At 56.9% G+C, this 22,488-nt stretch overlaps 1 protein-coding gene across 3 annotated transcripts in view; it reads right to left on the reverse strand.

The window, feature by feature from the left end:
• Positions 1–22,488, reverse strand: part of LRP3 (LDL receptor related protein 3) — a 42,251-nt gene that overhangs the window by 2,949 nt on the left and 16,814 nt on the right. Inside the window, exons 2-7 of one of the 3 annotated variants that reach the window (XM_045045565.1) lie at positions 12,409–12,617; positions 8,921–8,968; positions 3,598–3,736; positions 2,046–2,260; positions 543–1,659; positions 193–325 (exon numbers count right to left, since the gene is read on the reverse strand). In XM_045045565.1, coding sequence (XP_044901500.1) covers positions 193–325; positions 543–1,659; positions 2,046–2,260; positions 3,598–3,736; positions 8,921–8,968; positions 12,409–12,451 — 1,695 coding nt within the window. In that variant the 5' untranslated portion in view covers positions 12,452–12,617. Of the gene's footprint in view, positions 1–192; positions 326–542; positions 1,660–2,045; positions 2,261–3,597; positions 3,737–8,920; positions 8,969–10,870; positions 11,286–12,408; positions 12,618–22,488 lie in introns of those variants that run through there. The other 2 variants (XM_023245206.2, XM_023245205.2) reach the window with 2 other exon arrangements.

The following is a 22,488-nucleotide window of genomic DNA, read 5'->3' on the forward strand; positions in this document are numbered from 1 at the left end:
GAGACCAACTCGTTCTCCCCAACGTGGCCGTGGTGGCCCCCCACATCACCCTGCCCCGGCCTCACCTTCTGCCTCCCTCGACCCCTGGGCCATGCACTGTCCGACCTGGCCCCTAAGTCTCCGGGTCTGGGCGTTCTCTGAGGTCCAAGCAGGAGCCCCGCCCGGGGCGGGATCTCACCCTCTGGCGCTCACCTGGGACGCACTGTAGACGGGAAAGTCCTCCACGGGCGGAATGAGGCCCTGCGCGATGAGCTGCCCATAGGACGGGGGTGCCTCCCGCCGCACAAACTCAGCCTCCAGGCGCGTCATCTGGGTCTCGAAGGCCCTGAAAGTCGCGGGCAGGAGGGCAGCATGGCGGGGCTGGCCGGGACCACACTCTCCCTCCGACATACACGGGGCCCCCAGCCCTCCACTCTGACCTCCCAGGACGCACAGAAGAAGTCCACCAGCCGGAGGCCTGACACCGGGGACGCAGCCCTCGCGGCGGAGCGCGGCGCAGGGAGCCCCACCCCTTCCCACTGCGGCGGCGCGGCCCCGCCCACCTGTACTCCTGCGTGCGCAGCGAGTAGAGCTTGAAGGCGCAGCCCAGGGCGATGACCAGCAGCAGGCCGCACACCAGGCTGCCGATGAGGGCGGCGGTGATGACCTTCCGCGGCACCGCCGCCAGACAGCCGTGCTCGTCGCTGCCGTCCTGGCAGTCCTCCTGGCCGTCACAGCGCCACGTCTCGAAGATGCACAGGTTGGTGCCGCAGTGGAAGGTGCCGGGCTGGCAGGAGAAGCAGTTCTTCTCGTCGGCGCCGTCGGGGCAGCTCTTCTGGTTGTTGCAGCGGTCGGCGGGCGCGTAGCACAGGCCGCTGCCGCCCTCGCAGGGGTACTGGTCGGGCGGGCAGGCGGGGCAGCCCTGCTCGTCGCGGCCGCTGGCACAGTGCCACCAGCCGTCGCAGCGCTGCGGCTCCGAGAAGCAGCCCTGCTCGCCCGCGTCCCCCGCGGCCCCCTCGCTGCTGCTCCCACACGGCTGCTCCCACGGGAGGCAGTAGCCCTTCACCTGATAGGTGGCGTTGAAGCCGTGGCCGGCGCTGCGGGCGCGGGCGTGGTAGGCCACGGTGAGGCGGCCCTGGGCGGCCTCCAGGCTCACGGGCCGGTGGTTGCTGCGGTAGGACAGCGTCTGCAGCAGGCGGTCCCCGCGCTCGCCCAGGCCCTCGTACACCTGCACGTAGTCGTCGTAGCCCAGCCGCAGCTCCAGCTGCAGCAGCACGCGCCGCGGGTCCTGCGTGTCCACCAGCCACGTGCAGTGAAGGTCCGAGGGCCCACGGGCTGCGCCAAACAGGTCCGGGGAGGCGAAGGAGCCGTAGAAGCTGCCCAGCCGCCGGCCACACGCCAGGTCGGGGCAGCCGGCCTCGTCGGAGCCGTCCCCGCAGTCCTGGGTGCCATCGCAGCGCCGCTCGGCGGGCAGGCAGCGCGTGGAGCGCGCCCCGCTGCAGGGGAAGGTGCCCCCCGGGCACAGGCTGCCGGGTGGCTCAGAGGCAGGCGCCGAGCAGTTGCCCTCGTCAGAGCCGTCGCCACACTCGTCCACAGTGTTGCATTGCCACGGCCCGGGCAGGCACTTGCCGTTATCACAGCGGAACTCGTCTGCCTGGCAGGAGGCCTGGCCCAGCTTCCCTGTGGGGTGAAGAGCATGGGATAAGGGGGAAGTCAGGGGAGAGCAGAGCCTCCCTAGCGTGGGACCGGGCACCAGGAGCAGGTAGGGTGGTTCCCCTGTCCCGGGGTGGCAGGGCCTCTCCATGGCCACCCGAGGTGCAGAGACCCCTCAAATGCCAGAGTGGGCTCATCCCTGACTTGACCGAAGGGTGAGGGGTGAGCCACTCACTCTAGCCAAGTCTGTGAAGTGGGGTCAGGGAGCTCGAGGGGCTGACCGGTCCCAGTCCCCCGACTGACTGGGCTGCTGGGGAAGACCCTGCAGGGAGTGGGCCAAGAGAGGGTACTGCCTGGGCCCTTGGAGCCCTCGGGCTCTGTGGTGCCCTGCCCCACCGTGCCGCCAGCATCACCTCGGATGTACGAGAGACGGAAGCCCTGGGCTTGGCCGGAGCTGGAGGCGTCAGAGTGGAAGAAGATCCAGACGTGGTCCCGGGCAGAGATGAAGGCAGGCGGGATGGCAGAGCCACAGAGCCGGAAGGCCTCCTGGCGGGGCGGGGCTGCTGGGCCCAGCATGAGCCAGTCCAGGGAGCACTGGTGGGACTCCTCCACGTCAAAGTTGCGGAAACTGCCGGGGCAGAGAAGAAGGAGGACCGTGGGTGTGGGCGGGCAGGCAGGGAGCCCACAGACCTGAGCTTACGGCAAGGGTGGCCAGCCACACTGGTCCCTCTACTCCTTCATGCTGGGCCTCTTAGTGGGACCCCAGCCACCACCCAGGGGCCTGAGGGCAGCTGCATGAAGAATCAGAACAACCGTGGACATCCCCATTGAGGCTCTGGGAGGGCCTCACCTTTCTGCCCTCCATCAGCACACACAGTGCCCACCCCAAAGCCAAAGTGGAGGGGGAGTCAGTTCCTTCCCCTGACACTGTCTCTTCAAGGGCAAGACCCAAGAGTCCAGATCCCTCCCACACTGGGTCTGCTGGGACAGACCTAGCACAAACTCACGGGCTTATCCAGTGAGGGGGCACACGCACACAGGGCTGGCCTAGCCTACATCTGGGTGACAGCTTGTCTCCTGGGGAGAAACGCTGGAGCTGGCCTCCCACCCAGGCTATAGGGCAAACAGACCACAGGGCCAGGGTGTACCCTAGAAGTGGCCAGTAAGGGTGGAGTCTTTGAAGAAAGAGTGCCTGAGAGCCACGGCCCTGCGGCCACAGGGAAACTGGCAGGACCACCAGGAGAGACCCCCATCGTGCGCATCACATCCCTGTGCTTTGGAGCTAGGGAGTACCCGGGCCTGCTGGGCTTTGGCATGTAGGAGAGTGACACCCCAGCCAGACACCCCATGGCCACCCCAGGCCAGGGGTTTCAGCCTCAGTTCCACTGTCTAGCCACCTCATCCCAGCACCCTCTGCACATCCCTGCAGCTATAGCACCAGGCTCCTACCTGGCTCCCTTTCCTGCCGAGACTGCCCCCAGACCCCGGGGGAAAAACCCTGCTCTAGGCTCCATTCCAGCCTGGCCTCAAGCCACCTGCAGGACACTTCTGCCACCTCAGGGACAGCTGGACCACGCCAACCAGTCCCCAGGGCTTCTCTCCCTGGCCGGGCTGAGGTGATTGACAGCCCCCACTCCTCATGAGAGAGGCTCTCGCAGAAGTCCAGCAGGAGAGGCAGCCAGCTGCAGGGACCCACAGAGCCCGGGGCACGCTCACATGCTCACATGTGCCCACACACATGAACTTACACACATATCTGCTCACAGCTGCCCTCTGTACCTGTTCATACATGTGCTCACTCACATGCACACACTCACACGTGCTCTCATACATGCCCTCTACGCCTGTTCATACATGCACTCACGTGCATGTACCGTCACACACCCACACACTCTTTCACATACACACTCACTCAGCCTGTGTAAGGCCCACGGGGTCTCCCTCTGATGCCCTAGGTCCCCTTACCTGATGGTGATCATATCCCCACGGTCACCCTGGATGTACCAGCTGCAGTTGGTGCCCGGCGGGTAGTTGAGGGGCCAGGCTGGGCTGTAGATGACACCCCGCCGTTCCGTGTGCTGTTCCAGCTTTCCGCTGCAGGCAGCTGTCGGGAGAAGAGGCTGAGAAGTGCTGGCCTCCCGTTTGGGTGGGAGGTGAGGTGGGAGGCCCACTTGATCCCCCCCATGGCTTGAGCACAGGCCTGCCCCAGGGTGGGATCAAGTCAGATGAGGGTAGCCATGGCCAGGGCAAGGCCAACCTCAAGACTTCATTGGAATTCCGTGTGGAGGGCCAAGGACGCACAAGGACTCGGGGCAGCCTCAGCTCCCAACCCTGCCCTGTGCACCAGAGTGTAGGTCTCATTCCCCACTCCCGGCAGGGCTGCGAATGAACCCACCGGCAGTCCCCTTGGCACCTCCAGGGTGCAGCCTGCGTGGACAGTCCTGCTGTGGTTCCCTGCCTGCCCTCCCTGGTGTAGGTATAAATACAGGCCTCAGCCCTGGGAAGGGAGGGGCTTTGCTCACCCAGCACATATTTACTGAGTAGCTACTAAGTGCCCGGCACAAGTACTAGGTGTGCTGAGTAAGACAGTCAAAAGCCCTGCCCCATGGAGGCTGCCGGGAGAGCAGACATGCTGATCTCTGGGTGGAGTAAAGATCATAACACAGGCCTGCAGGGAGGCCAGTGTCCAGATGTGGCTGGAAACACAGGCTGAGTCTGCTCACACCTTGTGTGGCACTGGGGTTTCATCCTGAGCGTAAGTGGGGAGCCACTGGAGGTAGATGTCATAACCAGACAAGGAGACAGGCTCAGAGAGGATAAGTGACCTTCCCGTGGCCACACAGCAGTAGGTGGCGGAGTCAGACTCGACCCTGGTCCCCTGGTAGGATCGGCCTCTCACTGCCATCCGCGAACCCACACACCAGGGACAAGTGTGGGTTATCATTCCAGCCAGTATGATGAAGCAGTGTCACCACGCCCAGCCCTGCCAGCCTCACTTCACCCTCTTCATTATCCATGCCTCTGCTTCCAGCTGAGCCCGCCTAGCCTGAAGACTGCAGAGCCGACCCCGGTGTCAGGCAAGGTCCCTGCACTTGGCCACACCCACCCCTCCCAGCCCCTGCAGCCCTCCACCACACCACCTCATCTGATCCTCACAAAAACCTATGGCAAAGGCAGGGCCCATTATACAGATGGAGAAACTGAGGTCAGTAACACCACCTCCTCACTCTCCCACTGCCTGGCACCTTCCACTGTTGCCCTAGAAACCAGGGTCTCTCTGCTGGCTCTTAACAAGACTCTTTGGGACCCCAAACTGCACGGCTGCAGAAAGGAGAGTGGAAGCCTCCAGCCGCCTCCCGTGCTCATAGGACTGTGACCTGGAGGTCCAGGTCATCTGATACTCTGACTAACAGGGAAGTGGAAACCCCCACAGACAGCTCACAAAAGCCTCAAAGGACTAGAAGAGAAACACCACACTTAACCCTAAAACACGGCTGGGCACCCTTGGGCTGCCGTCAGAGCCCCAACAGTCCCTGGTCACCAAGGCACCAGCCAGGCCTCTCTGCTTGGCACTCACCTGTGGCCCGGAAGGCCAGCCTTCCTGACCCTCAGATTTCTCACCTATTAAGCAGGAGCATTATTGCACCTGCTTAATAGGTAGATTAATAGGTAGAGCACCCAGGAGGGGAAGGACAAGGGCCCCTTCCCTCTGACAGATGAGCCCCCCCCACCGAGACCCTGGGTGCTGACCAGGGGGCCTGGGAGGTGTGAGGCTATGAAGCCAGAAGAAGCTTCTCCTCCTGGATGGTGCTGGACAAGAGATTCACGGGCAGGGAGAGCCTAGTATGGCTGGCTCAAATCTCTAAAGCACATGATTAACGAGAAGTCAGGAGACTCCGTCAGCCAGGGTGGGAACCACCCTTTGTTGCCTTGACCCTCAGCACCTGGGACAGGGCCTGGAGCAAAGCAGGGCCTAGTCTGTACCTACCCTGGCCAGGAGGCCTTCCTCAGGGACAAAACACTCAGGCCAGGGTCCTCACCCACGGTGGTTGCAGAAAGCCAGGCCCGTGCATCTTCTACAGGCATCACCTGCCTCAGCCAGAATCTTCCTCTAGACCTACGTCTATCCTCCTTTCCAGAGACAGGCAGCCTGTCTCTGGAACCACCAGTCAAGTCAGGAGCAGATGACTAGACAGCAGCCAGCCCAGCCCTACCTCTCAACAAAGCCCCTGACAGCATGTCCCCCACACAGCCTTACCCCTGAGCACTCCCCAAGGCTGCCCAGAAATTCCCACCTAGGCGGCAGCAAAAGCACTCAGTTTGCTCTTCTCCAAAGTGGGGGCACAGAGTTCATGTCCTCTGCAGCCATCAGCCTGGCCCACTCACAGTGACCGTGGAGCAAGAGAGAGGGAGCTGCGAGCTCTGGTCAGGGCCTCCTGACTGGACGCTGCTTGGCCATGAGCCTGGAGGCTGCCACCAGCTCAGACAACCAACTCCAGGCCTCTGCATGACGGCAGCCTCACTCCCACCCCAACAAGCCACCCCGGGACCCGGGCACAGGTGGGGGAAAGGCCTCACAAATCCAGTTCCAGGGCCCACATTGCCAGGCACTCCATTCCACCCTAGGCCTCACCTTGTCCATCAGTAAAATGGAGCCCATGGGTGCTGCTTGTCTCAGAGGTAGTCGGGAAATTCTAGGAAAGTGGCAGCCTCTAGGCAGATATTCATGTGATGGGGTGAGTGGGGGTACGCCCTGCGTGGGTGAGGATCCCACAGAGTGTGTGATGATGGGCAGGTAGTGACAGGTGCTAGGAGGACCGTACGTTTGCAGGATAGAGGGTGTGCGGTGTCGGGGCAGAGAAGCCTGTCTGAGCTTTAAATGGAGGTGACCCGTGTTCACTCCGGCAGAAGACCGCTCGGCCCTCAGGCCCGGGTGGCCCTGCTCAGAGGGGGCAAGGGATGAATGAGCACTTTCAGACCAGCGAGCGTCCTTCTTTCCCGGTCCAAAGAGTCATGAAATGCTCTTGAGGAAGCATGAGCAAGGCCCGATAGAGCACAATTTGCGGATCTGGTTTCCAGAGGCAATCAATACTCCAGACAACCTGCCTGCTCTAACTGCACAGCAGAGAGCTGGGGGCCCCACCCCGGTGCTTGGGGAAGCTGCCAGGGGAGTGGAAGGCAGCCCGGACACGCTGTCCAGGTCAGGGAGCTGGCGCCACGGCAGCCACACGGCCTAGCCCAGAGTCCGGGGTGCGGGAGGTGACGACCTGCGGCAGGACGGGGGCTGAGAGGCCAACACCCGTGAGGTTTCCAGGCAGTCCAGCTGGGCCCTCAGGGGTGTCTGGGTGGTCACCTCAGGCAGCCAGAAGCTGCTCTCCAATGCTCTTAGCAATGCTAGCGGGACAGAGCTAGACTCCAGGAGAGCTAGGGCCCCAGACTGCCACCTGTGGCCACCTAGGCCGCCACGCAGTCAGGCTCCCAGGGCGCCATGCATAGGCGCCTTGATGCGAACCGCGGCCCCTGAAACTGGGGAATGAGGGCCTGCTGAGAACAATGTGGACCCTGGCTAAAAACAACCAAATGTGCAGACCTGGATGGCTGTCTTTGTCTCCCTGGCACTACGAGGGAACCTTGTCCCTATAGCAACACTGTTTTAAACCTGGGGCACGGGCATGTGGCAGATGTGTTTGAGGTCACATGCCCACCCACCATAGCAGCAGAAGGCCTCACCTGGGGCTCACAATCTGTAAGACCCGGCCCCCCTCCCCCCCTCCCTCCCACTCTCTACCGTGGTCATAGACCCCTGACCCCGGCAGGGCCAGTCAGCCTCCTCTGGAAAATTGGGATGGGGAGACTGGGCAGTTAGTGGTGAGGGCCAGGACACCAGGCAGCACTGGGGCTGGCTCGGTGCTGAGTAAGGCAGGGCCCCGGGCCAGCTGTGTCAGCAGAGGAGGCCAGACAGCAGGGAGCAGGAGATGATGTGCAGGGGGAACCAGGAGGGAGCCTGAGGAGCCACATCTGAGAGATGGGCCTCTGAAAGCAGCCTCTGTGGGCCCTGGGCCTCCCCATCCCAGTGATCCTGGCCAGCAGAGATCCCTCTCCCTGAGCCAGCCTCAGTGGCTTTCTGCTACAAGGCACTGAGCAGAACGAGAAGTCCCAGGTGCCTCCAAACCACTATGCAGCCCTGCAGACAGCAAATGAGTCACCGACCCCCCACGTTGGAGACCACACATTCTCCCCAGCTCCCTAAGGCCCTCCTCAGATGCCCCCTGGTGGCCCCAGGGCCCTGAGGGCCTGGGCTTCCCCGCAGCAGCCCCCTCAGCAAAGAGCAAACACCCTGATGGCCTCAGTCTCCCCTCCTGCTCCTGATAGTCTTTGCTGGCCCTGGCATTGGGCCAGAGCACAAAGATGGCCTGTGGATGGCTGGACCCACTCGGACAGGAGGAGGCAGGGAGGAGGAGTTCTGACCGTGTGTCCTAGGTTCGGTAGGTCTACTTGGCAACCACCAATCCCAGGGCCAAAACATCAACCAAAGTGTTCATCTCTCTCCTGCACACCAGCTGGCCTGAAGCTGGCCTTGCCCAGACAGACCAGCTGAACCCAGGCTGAGCCACCTACTTTTCTAACTCACAACCAAGTCAGTATTTTCCCTGCTCTGGGTGATCCTGGCACCAGGTACCCGGCAACTGGACCCCACCCCTGTAGCCTCAAGTCTGCCAGAGTCATTCAAACTAGCCCATTCTGAGCTGTTTCCCCTTCCCTGCCTTGACTTCCCCCCTCTCAAGACAGATAGGTAACAAATTTGTCAATGACATTGGCCTCTCTGTGCCATCACCCATTCATACCTTAATAAATTCAATCCCAGGTATGATTTTAAAACAGGCAAGCATCTCATGGTGCCTTGTGGCCTCAGGGAACCCCACAGTCTACAGGAAGCACAATCTGTCGATTCTACTGGACCTGTGACAGTTTGCTAGTGGCATTAAGCCACCATGTGTCATTGCCATGCTGAGCACCTTGCCTCATTTGCCCATTGACCCTAATAAGCAGGCTCTGAGGTAGATCCTGTTATTGCATCCATTTTAAAAAGAGAAACTGAGACTCAAGGAGGTGTAAGCTTGCCCAGGGCCAAACGGCTCCTTTGTGATGCAGAAAAAATGCCCAAGGACTGAAGCTGAAAGAGGCCAGCTGACCTCAGGGGCGGACAGGCCCTGAAGGCCTGTCCTCGGAGGTCACTAAACCAGAAGGACAGGGAGGAAGGGAAGAAAGAGAGAAGCATCTTACTCACCTAAGGCAGGGACTGCGCTGCTGAGCCGCCCAGTGAGGACGATGTTCACTGTGGGAAATACAGGGAGGAGTCAGTAGGGGGCAGTGGCTCTTGGGGACCCAGACACCTGCACTGAGCCAACAGCAGCCCTTGATGGGCACGGGACAACACGGCCAAACCCCTGGCTGGTTCTCTTCATCTCGCAGGGCAAGGCCCAGAGTGCTGCTGCCACAGAGACTTCCACTCCCACCCGGTCCTGCCAGATGGGCAGAGGGGAGGACCACAGAGGGTCTCAGGACCCACCCCCCACTCCCACAGCCAAAGAGAGTGGGGTGCAAGGCTGGCTGCACTCTGGCTGCTCCCCAGGCCTGGGAATTCTAACTCCTGTAGGATGGGGTGTATTTCTGTCTCCCCTGTCCAGCTTGGGAATTCATGCCTGGACCACCCTGGTTCAGCCTGGATAAGGGCTCTGCCTGCAAGGGGGCCCCTACCACATGGAAGGGCTTCCTCACTCTGAGGGGCCTTGCCAGCCACGGGGTCTACCAGCAGTCAGGGCAGGAAGAAGCAGTTCTGATTACCACATTTTATAGGGATGCACAGTTAGCAGGATTCACGGTCCACTCACTGTGCCATGCTGACCTTGAGAAGAGAGGCAAAGAAATCTGCCACCTACCCCCTCAAGTATCCACCTGCATGGCCTTTGTCCTTTGCTTTCACCTACTGCTTTCCTGCAAGGGGGTTATAGGACCAAGAGGGGAATATGGGCAAACTCAGCTTCCCGGGGTTCAGGATGCCCCCTTCGCCCAACATCAAGGATGCCAAGGGAGGCAGAGAGCATCTCTGCCCAGGTCAGCCCCCAACTGGTGAGGAAGCAGGGGCAGATAGATGCCCCCTCTGAAAACACCCAGGCTCTGCTAGGCAGAGCCCATGCCACATCTGGGCAGGGAGGGCCCCCTGGGGGAAGCCCAGCACCCAGCAGCTCAGAGTCCAGAGAGCACATGGTACTAACAGACTGGGGAGTGGGCGCTTTGGAGGGGTGGGGTCCCAGCCCTTAGCCACTCACACAGCTGAGGCAAGGGGCCTTCCAGAAGACTCAGAGCTCCCTGATTATTGAAGGGCAAAGGAGGGTGCAGCTGAACGCTGACAGGTTTCTTTTTTACTATGTCATTTCAGTAGCTTCAGCAAACCTACAGGGCTTACAGAATCTTCACTAGTGACACCATAGGGTGTCCCCTGATGACCCCAAGCTCAGATAATGGCCTCCCTCCTCCTCATGGTAAATAAAGGAGCCATGTGGGTTGAGGATTTAACTCCTTTCTTTCCCTCTCCCCCACACAGGGCGGTGGAAAGGTGGACAGAAAAACTCCCGGACAGGGCAGGAGTCCCTCCCTGCCCCCCTCAGGTGCCAGGCCTGGACAGGTCCCCGGGTCCTCCCCAGACACACCACTCGGGGCTGAACAGGCCTGCCCCGCTGGGTCTAAGAGACACAAAGGGAAGACAGGAGTCACTCTCCCAGCTGCCTCCCGCCGGCATCCTCAACGCGGCTCCCGCTAGCACCCGCCCCCGCCCCAAGTCCCGGCAGGAAACAGTTCCTTCTTCTGGGGACTACCGGCCGCAGACCCGCCCGCCTCGCCTTTGTCCGCAGCTCCGGAGGCCCCAGCCCCGGCAGGCCGGGCGGAAAGCCGCTGCCTGCCAACCCCAGCCGCCCGCACCACCCGGGCGCCCCGCGCCCCGGGATCCGCGCGCTGTTCCGAGCCGGGCGGGAGCCGGGGTTCGGCTGCCAGAGTCGCCCCCCACCCAGGCCTGACACCCCAGCAGGCCGGGGATCCAGGGGGCCGTCTGCTCGCGCAGGGCGCGTCCGGGAAGCCCCGGCCGGAGCCCGGGGGAGCGGCGGGGCCGGGGTCGCCCAGGGCGCGGCGCGGAGCTGCGAGGCGGGGGCGCGGACCCACCCGGCCTGCGCGGCCCACTCACCCAGGCAGACGACGGCGAGCTGTGCCCGGGCGCCCGGCGCCCCCTCCGGCCCCGCGGTCGCCCGCTTCTCCATGCCGGGGCCGGCCGCCCGCGGGCGCCGCCTCCTGCCCCCCCGGCTGCGGCTCCGGCTCCGGCTGCGGCTCCGGCTCCGGCTCGGGCTCCCGCGGCGGCTGCCGGCCGGGTGCGGGCGGCGGCTCCGGCTCCGGCAGCGTCTTTGTGAGGCGGCGGTGCAGGCCCGCAGCGCGCGCGGGGCCACATCGGCCGCGGCGTCACGGGCCCCGCGGGGGCTCAGCGGCGGCCGCCAGGGAGGACCCCCGCCCGCCGCTGCCCCCGCGCCCCCGGCGCCGCGCCGCCGCCGGCCTGTGCCCGGGGGCCCCCGGCGCGCCCATGCCCCGCGGCGCGCAGCCCACCCGGCCCCGGCGCCCCCGGCCCACGCGGCCGGGTGCCGTCGCTGATGCGTCCGTGGGTCTGTGGGTCCTCGCGGCCGGCCCCTCGCCCGCTCCGAGCCCGGAGGCCGCGCCGCGCCAGCCACGTGACGCGCCCGCCGAGCCGCAGTGGCGCTGGCCGGGCGGGGGAGGCGGCGGGGCGGGCCGGGGGCGCGCGCCCCGCCTCGGTGCTGGACAGCTCCGCGCGGCCGCCCCGGCCAGTCGGCGCCCCCCGCCCTCGAGCCAGGGCCCAGTCGGCTCTGGCCTGGCCCGCCCTTGGGGCCCACGAACTGGTCCCTCCCGGAGCCCGTGGGGCCGCTTGCAGGGGAGGGGAGGGCACCTGAGGGCAGGACCGCGCGAGGTGGCGCAGGGCTAAGGCCCGTCTGCCCGGTGAGGTATCCCTGTTCCTGCCCCTCTGACCTGCCACCTCGTTTGCTATAGCCCACCTGGCCCTGGCATGTCCCTACAATGAATCCTTCCGTGCAGAGCAAGGCGTGGGAAGAGATACTGGGGAACATCTAGCAAGCAGGCCTCTGGAAAACCACCCCTTCCTTCCGGGGACCCCGAGACCACCTAATCAGCCGGTCAAGGCCCTGGGGAATGGAAAAGAGGCTTGCTTCTCAGGCTTGGGGCTGGGAGTGGTGCCAACCAACGGGCTGGTCCCGAAGAGGCAGAATCCCGGGAGAGACAGGGAGAAGAGTGGAGGAGGCCATTTACGGTCAGACAGGGTCAACCACCCTTTCTTGAGACTAATGTGAAATCGGAGGTCCTGACATGGAGGTTTGGTATGGGGTTCCATGCCTGCCCTGAGCTGAGGTTCAGGACCCCTCTTCAATTACCACCACTCCTCCTGATATTCTCCTTTTTTTGGAGAGGAGGTAGAGAGAAACTGATACTGTATTAGTGAAAGTTGTAGACCCACTTTCACTGTGCAGGTCAACTATGTGTGTGTGTGTGTGTGTGTGTGTGTGTGTGTGTGTGTGTGTGTGTGTTTTCTCTCTTCTAATTCCTTTGGTGATTTTTCCAAAGCAGACTTCTTGAGAGACAGAGTAAACAATTAAGAATCAAATAACAAGATAAATGACTCATTTATGGTAAAGAGCACTAGCCTACCATAATTTGGTTTCACGATTTCCCCAGACTGCTGACTTCTCATGTAATGGGCATTTATGCATGGCAAAAATATTCAACAGAATTGGAGAACTGACAAGAAGCGTCCAAAGTTTTGTTTCCACTTGAGGATTGCTTTCTAGATGCATGTTTTCCAAGCTGTGAAAAGAATCCAGGGTTGAGACCAAGGCCATGGGGAGTCCTATTGGAGCCTGAGGCAAAAGGAAAAATGTGAGTCCTTGTATACATTTATCAAAATCTATACATGTATCAAAATATGCTCCCATATTTTAAACTGAGTGGAAAGGTTACTAAAAGCTCTACAATCACAAAACATGACTATATAGAAAGTCCCAAGTTGCCCAAATCTGTCCACACCCCATTATCAACCCTCATAAAGCCACATAGCAGGGGATAGCACACCTACCTGGGAACTTTGGTGCTTGGAAACGGCTTCCATTGCACAAGAGTGCAGGATCACAAAAAACCACCACCTCTCTTCATTTAAACTGTTGATGTTTTGTTCATCATAGATTTTTTTGCATTAAAAAAATTTTTTTTTATTTTAAAGAGAGAGTGGTGGGGGGTAGGGGAGAAAGGGGCAGAGGGAGAGAGAGAATCCCAAGTAGGCTCCACCCTCAGCACAGAGCCCAACCGGGCGTTTGATCCCATGACCCTGGGGTCATGACCTGAGCCCGAATCAAGAGTCAGTTGTTCAGCCGACTGAGCCACCCAGGCGCCCCTGCGTTTATTTTTTTTGAAAAAAAAACTTTTAAAGACATGGTTTATCTTGATTAATGAATTTTTTGGCACAAAGCTACTCCTTACCCATATTGAGATCTTAGCCACCTGACACCCCATTTCCAGTTTAGTGCCCTCCAGAGGCTGCACCCAGGGCAGAGGCCTCGCTAGGGTTCCCCAATGTAGCCCTGGCCCAGTCCTCTCCGGGAACCCATCTAAGCACTTCTGAAATGGCTCCTGGCAGTCCAGTCTCTGTTGCAGGACTCAACACCCTGGCTCAAAGATCCTGTAACTTGTTGACAGATATCCTGCACCTGCCCCAGCATCAGTTAGTTGTAACCAGGGGCTTTCTGTCTATCACAACCCCAAATCTTCCAACTAATCGAGAATTTAGTGTTGGAAAGATGGTGATGGCAGCAATAGACCCCCCCCCAAGAACTTGCACCGCGGCTGGGGCAGCTGAGGGAGGCACCGGATGGAGGGGCGCAGGCGGGGGCTCAGGGTCCTCCTGGTGGGAAGCTGGCCTTCCTAGTCAGGAGGAAGCAAAGCTGCTGTCACTCACATGTGTTTCATGAGATGTGGACTGTGGGCCACTGAGGCCTTCAGCCATCTGCTCCCGGAGCGAGGAGGGGGAAGGGGCACGGAGTTGTCTCACATAAACCCCTGCCCAGAACAAAGGGGTCACCGCCGATGCTCATTCACCAGCCACATGCCCCAGGGCCTCTGCAGGACGAGGAGGCAGCCACCGCTGCCGGAGAGTCCCATGTCGTCCTCCATCACTTACCAGCAGATGCAAATTCAAGCCCGCTCTTATCCAACTGGTTGCCAAGTCAGATGGTCATTGTCTTTCTTGACTTCAGACAGTTAGAATTTACTTGGGGATCAAAGGCCAAATGTGACTTTGGCGAGTAAAACTAAAACAGTCTTATGACCACCTAGTCCAGTCTTCCTGCAGGTGCCTTCCAGAAGGGAAAACGCTTCTTTGTCCACACTGCACTCTCAACCAGACACTTCTCACTCTACAGTCAGCACCTTCCCCTTGGGCCCTGCTCAGCTCATGGTCACATCATTTACGGAGTCAATGATCCCTACCCCAGTCCCTCCACACCAATCCATCAATGGGTCTGGATAGCTAGTCCCTACCTCGTGTCTCACGTCTGCCACTTCTCTCCATCACCACGGCTCCTTCCTGGTCCCAGCCACCATCTCCTCTCTCTAAGATCTCTGCAGAAGCCTCCTACGTGGTCCCCTGACTCCCAATCAACAGCTCGCATTTTTATCATGCAAAGTGGATCATGCCCCCTGCAGAAAACGCTCCAGCACAGGCCTCAGACTTTTAAACCTGAGCTTCGTGATCCTGTGAATCAGCCTCTCCAAGCACCCCTACCTCCACCCGACTCGTCCTGTCCACTTTGCCCCAGAGCTAGTTCCTACTCTTCCTTCAGCCTGCCAGGAGGACAGCCAAGACGCAGCGCCAGAGAGCATTTGGAGACAGGTTCTCGCCCTGTGCGCAGCCCCTCCACCACGTGGACCTGCTGACTGGCCGCCAGGCTTCCGGTCTCCCCTGGAGAAAAGCACTCAAGCTCCCCAGGCCAGCTCCTCACTCAGGTGATAAGACGGTTGTGTCTACATTTGAGTCAGTCTCTTCTTGAACAGAAACTGTCCTTGGGCGATTTCTAAGACCCCTTCTGGGACCCCAGAGGAGCCTCACAGGACAGTGTCTCCTAAATGGCTATTTTGCTCCCATACACATTAAAATTCAAGTTGCTCAAATGACATTTGATTTTATTTTTTTAAGTTTATTTTGAGAGAGAGAGAATGGGGGAGGAGCAGAGAGAGAGAGAGAGAGAGAGTATCCCAAAGAGGCTCCACGCTCAAAGCAGAGCCCAACACGGGACTCGATCCCACAACCGTGAGACCATGACCTGAGCCTAAATCAAGAGTCGGACGCTCAACCAAATGAGCCACCCGGGCACCTCTCAAATGACATTTTAAGATAGCCATTTACAATCTACATTGTCATGTAGAAAGTAGCATGAAACCTGTGTCTGAGGGACTTCCGAATGGCAGCTAATGTACAACTTTTGGAATAGGGTGACGGGAGGACAAGAAAGGAGGTAAGAGGGAAAAAATAGCTTTAGAGAAAGAGAGTTATGGTTTATTTGATTTTAAAATACTAAAAATATCAAAAACCACAATGAGATACCACTTTGCATCCATTAGGATGGCTATTATGAGGAAGAAAGAAAGAAGGAAAGAAAAAGAGAGAGAGAAAGAAAGCCAGGAAGGAAGGGAGAGAGAGAGAAGGAAGGAAGGAAGGAAGGAAGGAAGGAAGGAAGGAAGGAAGGAGGGAGGGAAGAAAGGAAGGAAGGAAAATAACTAGACATTAGAACCCATGCGCGCTGCTCATGGGAATGTAAGGACCCAGCAATTCCGCGCTTGAGTCTACACCCGGAAGAACTGAAAGCAGGGGTTCCAGGAGATACTCGCACGCTCATGTTTACAGCAGCGTTATGCGCGGTGACCCAAGGGTGGAGGCAACGCAAGCGTCCATTGACAGAGGACCAGAGACGCAAAACCCGGTGTATCCTCACAATGGAATATCAGTCAGCCTTAAAAAGGAAGGACAGGGGCGCCTGGGTGGCGCAGTCGGCTAAGCGTCCGACTTCAGCCAGGTCACGATCTCGCGGTCCGTGAGTTCGAGCCCCGCATCAGGCTCTGGGCTGATGGCTCAGAGCCTGGAGCCTGTTTCTGATTCTGTGTCTCCCTCTCTCTCTGCCCCTCCCCCGTTCATGCTCTGTCTCTCTCTGTCCCAAAAATAAATAAACGTTGAAAAAAAAAAAAAAAAAAAGGAAGGACATTCGCACGCGTGCCACAGCAGGGATGAACCATGAGGACATTGTGTTAAGCGAAGTAACCAGTCGTAAAAGGACAGACACAGCATGATCCCACTTACAGGAGGTGCCTAGAATAGTCAGATTCATAGAGACAGGAGGTCGAATGGTGGCTGCTAGGGGCTGGGGGGGGAGGTGTGGGGGGGAATGTGGGGGGTTACTGTTTAACGGGTACGAGAATTTCCTTTTCAGGCGATGGGTAGTCGTGAAGGCTGCACAACAGTGTGACTGTCCTGAATGCCACTGAAACCACACGCTGCAAGTGGTTCCAATGGTGAGTTTTGTGGGGCGCCTGGGTGGCTCGGTTGGTTAAGCGTCCAACTGTGGCTCAGGTTATGATCTCACGGTTCGTGAGTTTGAGCGCCTTATCGGGCTGTCAGCGCAGAGCCCGCTTCAGATCCTCTGTCCCCTTCCTCCCCCACTCATGCTCTTGCAAAAATAAAGGAACATTAAAAAAACTGTGTTTAATGGTAAATGTTGTGTTATGCATATTCTACCAGAGTGAAAAAAAAAATACTAAAGATAAACTGGCAAAATTCAGAGTTGTGACATTTCCACCTAAACTCGGGGGAGGGGCAGGGGTGAGGCAGCCAGTCTGGGTTGCTGCTTTGGACCTGGAGTGTCTTCCTGGTGACGCTGCCCCTCCTGGAGCCATGGTCAGCCAGGGGCTGCTGGGGCAGGAGCTGAGTGCCTGCTCCTGAGATGCCCAGGCACCCCCAGCCCTCACCCGCTGACCCGGCCCCACCACATCTACAGGCACACCCGTGGTGACAGGCTTGGTGCGGCCACACACATCCAGCCACAGACACTCTCCGAGTCCTTGCTGATTCTTACAACTTTAATAGACCAGCGGCAGTAAAATCATTTCGCCTTCAGTACTGAGCAGTAATTTTAAAATTAAAGGTCTGGAACAGTGATGGTAAGTATGTCGTAAAAGCACCACTCCAAAAAAAAAAAAAAAAAAAAAAGACTTTTATTGCAATAAAAATGTTAGCACCAGGTCACCCCTTGGTTTACATGACCCTCTCCACAGTAATTTTGAATGATGAGCGCCGCTCCAATTTTCAATCAAAAAGCTCCCCTCGGCCTTGCTGAAGCACTCAGAATTGCCCTGAAACAATAATCATTTGTGTATTGATTTGGAGGAGAATCAATCCAATTCAGTCCACCTCACTAAATTATTAATGGCGCAAAGCACCGCAGAGCCCCGAGGTGGGTTAACAGATAAGGTTTGTTCTTTAACCTTGTTGCTGCCCCAGGGATAAGAGTGACCGGCTGGAAGAGTGTGAGACCAGAAGCACACGCGCAGACCCGGGAAAGCCAAGGCTGGACGGATGAGGAAAGCCATCGGGACAAGCCCTCCCACCCGCAGGAGTGGGTCAAAGTGGGTTAGAGGGGAAAGGAGTCCAAGCTCGCTTCCAACATACGTGGACAGCAACCCACTGAGGGGCTCCAGGTGGCTCCTAGTGAGGCCATTTGTCTCTGTTAGAGCTCCTAGGACCCCCCCCCCCACAGGGGACACTAGGACACCCCCCCCCAGGGGACACAGGACGACCAGTGCAGTGCTATGAGCAGCAAACCTTTATTATGGACTTAATGGCCACATTTAAATCAGCTCATTTTATTCTATTTCAATATTTCTACTTCAAAAAGAAATTTTGTAAATCCAGACTCTAGCTGTAAATGGATCATCATAAATACAAGCAACATTGTATATTTTGTTGCCTCTCTCTCTCTTTTTTCTTTTTTTTTTTTTTAAGTTTTATTTACTTATTTTGAGAGAGAGAGAGACTTAAGGAGGGGAGGGGCAGAGAGAGGGGGGGAGAATCCCAAGCAGGCTCCTCGCTCACTGAGCCCAACACGAGGCTCGATCCCACGACCGGTGAGATCATGACCTGAACTGAGATCAGGAGACAGATGCTTAACGGACTGCACCACCCAGGCACCCCTCTGTTTTTTCTGTCTGTCTTTCTGTCGGTCCATTTGTCTGCGTGTGTGTGCTAATCTCTACCAGGGAGATTTAGGAAGTAGCCCAGAGGATTCAAGGCACACTAGCATCAGAACTGAGACTTTCAGATGCCTGGGTGGCTCAGGTGGTTAATCATCTGACCTCAGCTCAGGTCACGATCTCATGCTTCGTGGGTTTGAGCCCCGCGTCAGGCTCCGTACTGACAACTCAGAGGCTGGAGCCTGCTTTCAATTCTACTGTCTCCCTCTCTCTCTGTCCCTCCCCGGCTCACGGTCTGTCTCTCTCTGAAAAACAATAAATACATGTTTTAAAAAAACTTGAGAATTTCTTTTTTGGGGATTCTCTCTCTCTCTCTCTCTCTCTCTCTGCCCCTCCCCCGCTCTCTCTGTCTCTCTCAAAATAAATAAGTAAACTTAAAAAAAAGAAAAAAACCCTGAGCCTTTCTCTTCAATCAAATGAGAAAAACTGGAGGAGAATAATGAGAAAGAGAAAATAATGCCCTTGTATTACGGTTTAGTGGTGTTTACTGAAAAATGGAATTGTCCTGACCGAGATCATTCTGGTCCCAGCGAAAGTCACCCAAACCATCCCACAAGCAGGAAAAGTGGCATGGTTAGGCACAGAGACTCTGGAACTGACCCGTAGAGGATTCAATCTGGCTTCCCAACTCACTCCCCGTGTAAGAAGCTTCTTCATTTTTATGAGCCTTGGCTTCCTTACCTATAAATAGGGGCACGACAGTACCTACGTCATGAGGTCACAGTAAGAACTAAAAGTGTTAAAACCTGCAAGTCACTTACAACAGTGCCTGACACAAAGAGAAACACTAGCCATTATCTGAATGCCCCCGCTCTGGGAAAACTCTTATTCAATCCTCAGAACCCAAGCCAGCCTTAACTCTGCCCTCCCAGAGGGAGACAAGACCCCCCCCACCACCACCACCTAACAGCTTCTTCTGTACTTTTCTTTTTAAGTTTATTTATTTATTTTGAGAGAGAGAGAGAGAGAGAGTGCCAGCAGGGGAGGAACAGAGAGAGAGAGGGAGAGAGAGAGACTCCCAAACAGGCTCTGCACTGTCAGGGTGGAGACTGATGCGGGGCTCGAACTCACGAACCGTGAGACCATGACCTCAGCATGAGTCAGACGCTTAACCGACTGAGCCACTGAGGCGCCTCTCCTTCTGTACTTTGAACAGGCTTCTGGGGCTGCACACGTCATCCTCTTGTAATTTACAGGCTAATTTTCATGGCTGTCCATGTACTTGAGCTGTCAGCTCCTTCCTAGAGGTGCCCTCTACGTGCCCGCCATCCGAGGCAGCTCTGCGCACACCTAGTGGGGAATGGTCAGCAGGTGTTGACCTACTTGAGTTGAAGCAAACAAGAGCGTGGCATCCGGAAATCTTGTTCTTTCATCCCGTCTCCCGTGGGAAAGGAGTCTCCCCAACATCCCCTGGGATCAGGTATCACCACCAGGGAACCCCGCCCCATCCCATTCTCCCTCCCTGACCCAGCCTGAGTTCTGCGCACATTCTTCCTCTTCTTCCTTTTTATACTTTTGTGACGTACTATGTGCCCGTGACCAATGCATCATATCGCTTTGTGTGTTTGAAACTTTTACATAAGTGGCAACATACAGCTTGTATCCTCTGACAACTGACTTTTTTTTTCCCCCGCCCAGCACTATGTTGTCAAGATTTATCCACACTGATATGTGCAGATCTAGTCTATTCATCCAGGGGCCACGAAAATGCATGGCTCGCAATCTCACTTCCCACACACTGTTCCCAGCATGCAGCTGAGCACGGCAGGGGTACTAAAGCCAGTCCACTGTTGTGAGATGTGGGACCCCTCCCCTGGCAGGGGGTCATGTCCACATCAGGCCTGAAGTCTCTCCCACCTTTCCTGGGCTCCCTCCTCTTTATTGTTCAGGAAATCTCTTACAGATCTAACCCCATTTTAGTGTCTGCTTCTCAACGAACCCAAACACCCAATTCCTTTTAACTTTTTCATTATTATTCTACTCTATGCAGATTGCCACCACTTTTGTATGCTTTATTACATCCTGAGGACATTCACACTGTTTTAGTGCTTTGCTATTGCCAGTAATTCTGGCTCATGGGATGGCTTCTGAGTCATGGGGACACATAACTGGACTTGTCCCCTTAGCGTGACATCAGGGGATTTGTGGTCTACAGCGGCCTCCGCTGATCCCAGACTCCTGGAAGTCATGCTCTTGTGGACCCTCCTCGCCTTGAGCATGTGCTGTGCCTAGAGATTCTCTTCTATGAATAGCAAAAGTGATGGATGTCACTTTCAGGATTAGGTTACAAAAAATCATGGCCGCCATCTTGGGTTGCCCTCTCCTGTCATCTCTCACCCAGGCACTTGCTCACTCTGAGGGAAGCCATGCTGTGAGCTGTTCTGTGGACAGGTCCACATGGCAAGGACGAGGGAGGTCTCCAGCCAAAGTCATCAAGAACTGAATCCCACCGGCAGCCAGTGCATGAGCTGAGAAGAAAATCCTCCCCCCGTGGAGACTTCAGATGAAACTGCAGCCCCTTGACTGCAATCTTGTGAGAGATTTTGAGTCAAAGACACCTGGCCCAGCAGATTCTTGACCCACAGAAGCTATGAAACTTAAAAACATATCGGTTTTTAAGCCACTAAGCTTTGCAGTAATTTGTCTTGCAGCAGTATGTAACTAACACCATATCTGAATGTATCCATAAACATCTGTCCAATCTCCCCACCCCAACTCCAGAGCTAGCGATTGGTCCTGAGCTCTTGCCGATGATGAGGCATGGACACCATCTCTTATAATTACAAGCTCATTTCATCCTCACTCAGCCTCAGAGATTTCTGGGGACAGCACCATCACCAGGCTGGACACACCCACCAGACCTTGACTCCACAGTGCCCCTCCCTCCCCCACTTCCTCCCTCCTTCCCTCCTTTCCTCCCTTCCTCAATTCCTTCCTTCCTTCCTCTTTCCTTCTTTCCTCCCTTCCTTCTTCCCTTCTTTCCTTCCTTCCTTCCCTTTCTTTCTTGCTCTTATTCTCCTAATATATTTGAATCCTCATCATGCACCAGACAATATTTTAGGCAAGTCCTCTCTTCCACAGCAATGGAAGAAGAAGACCAGAACCCTGCTTGAGCTGCTATGGGATGAACTGCATCCTCCCAAAATTTGTACATTGAAACCCTAACTCCCAGTACCTCAGGATGTGACTATATTTGGGGATGGGGTCTTCAAAGAGGTAATTAGATTAGATTGAGACCATTGGGATGGGCTCTAATCCAATCTGACTTGTGTCCTTATACAAAGAGGAAATTTGGACAAAGAAGTGTGAGCACATAGAGAAAGTGAAGACACGTGAAGACACAGTGAGAAGATGGCCATCCGCAGGCCAAAGAGAGAGGCCTCAGGAGAAGCCAAACCTGCTGACATCTTGACCTTGGACTTGTAGCCTCCAGACCTGTAAGAGAATACATTTCCATGTTTCCAAACACGCAGGTGAGTAAGTGAGCACAACACCCTCAGGTGAAGGTAAGTGTACTAGAGAACATAAAACTGAGGATCAGGATGGGGGGATCTCAAGTGGCCTGGCAGAGCACCATGGGGACCACAGCCTGCAGAGGTGGCCTTCAAGCTGAGAGGTGAATAACAAGGAGCTAGTCAGGCAAAGGTTTGGAGACAGAGTGCTGCAGGCAGAGGGAAGAGCTTGTGGAGAAGTCCTGGGCTCTGGAACGTAATTGCTGAGTGGACAGGTTCACTGGCTAGGTGGTTCTCCCTTCCTGGTCCCATGCCTCAGTTTCCTTTTGAGGATGTTCTGCCCCTTGCCATTTTGAGAAGTCCAGAGGCCAACTGATCGACACAGTCTCTCCTGTCCCCTGAAAGCATTGACATACATGCGACCAAGGTCAGCTAGGAGCTGTCTGTCTCTCAGGCACTGGTTCTGGAGCAGAGAGAGCAGAGGCGTGAGGTGGGGACAGAAAGTGGGGGCGGGGGAGGGTGACAAAGAGTTTGGCGCTGGTCCTTGGGACCGCCCCTTGGATCTGCCAGTGCCCAGCTGGCACCAGCTGCTGTGACTTATGTGAACTGACCCCCAAATGTCCTCCTCTCCCTCCCCAACAAATTCCCCTGGTGGCTACAACAGGTGCTGGTGCCCATGTGGGTAAAAGCAGGCTGCGGGGGCTGAGACCGAAGTTCTACTGGGCCATGTGTCTGGACCTATGGCCAAGTCTGTCCCCTCAGCCCCTCTTGTGTGAAAGTTTAGGGAGGGGGTGGAGGTGGTAAGGGGGGGAAGCAAGAATGAGATATTTGCTTTTTAGGGAAATTGTGGCAAACAGAAAGAGGGAAGGTGTGAGAGCAGGTTCCAAGTCCACATGACCACATTTACAAAAAATATAAACAAAAATAGAGGTATTTTTGCATCCAGAGCTCGCTGGTCGTCCAGGATGGGCTCACAGAATATCTGCTT

This window comes from Felis catus, chromosome E2 (assembly GCF_018350175.1).
Source record: "Felis catus isolate Fca126 chromosome E2, F.catus_Fca126_mat1.0, whole genome shotgun sequence".
In the NCBI taxonomy this organism is placed as follows: Eukaryota; Metazoa; Chordata; class Mammalia; order Carnivora; family Felidae; genus Felis; species Felis catus.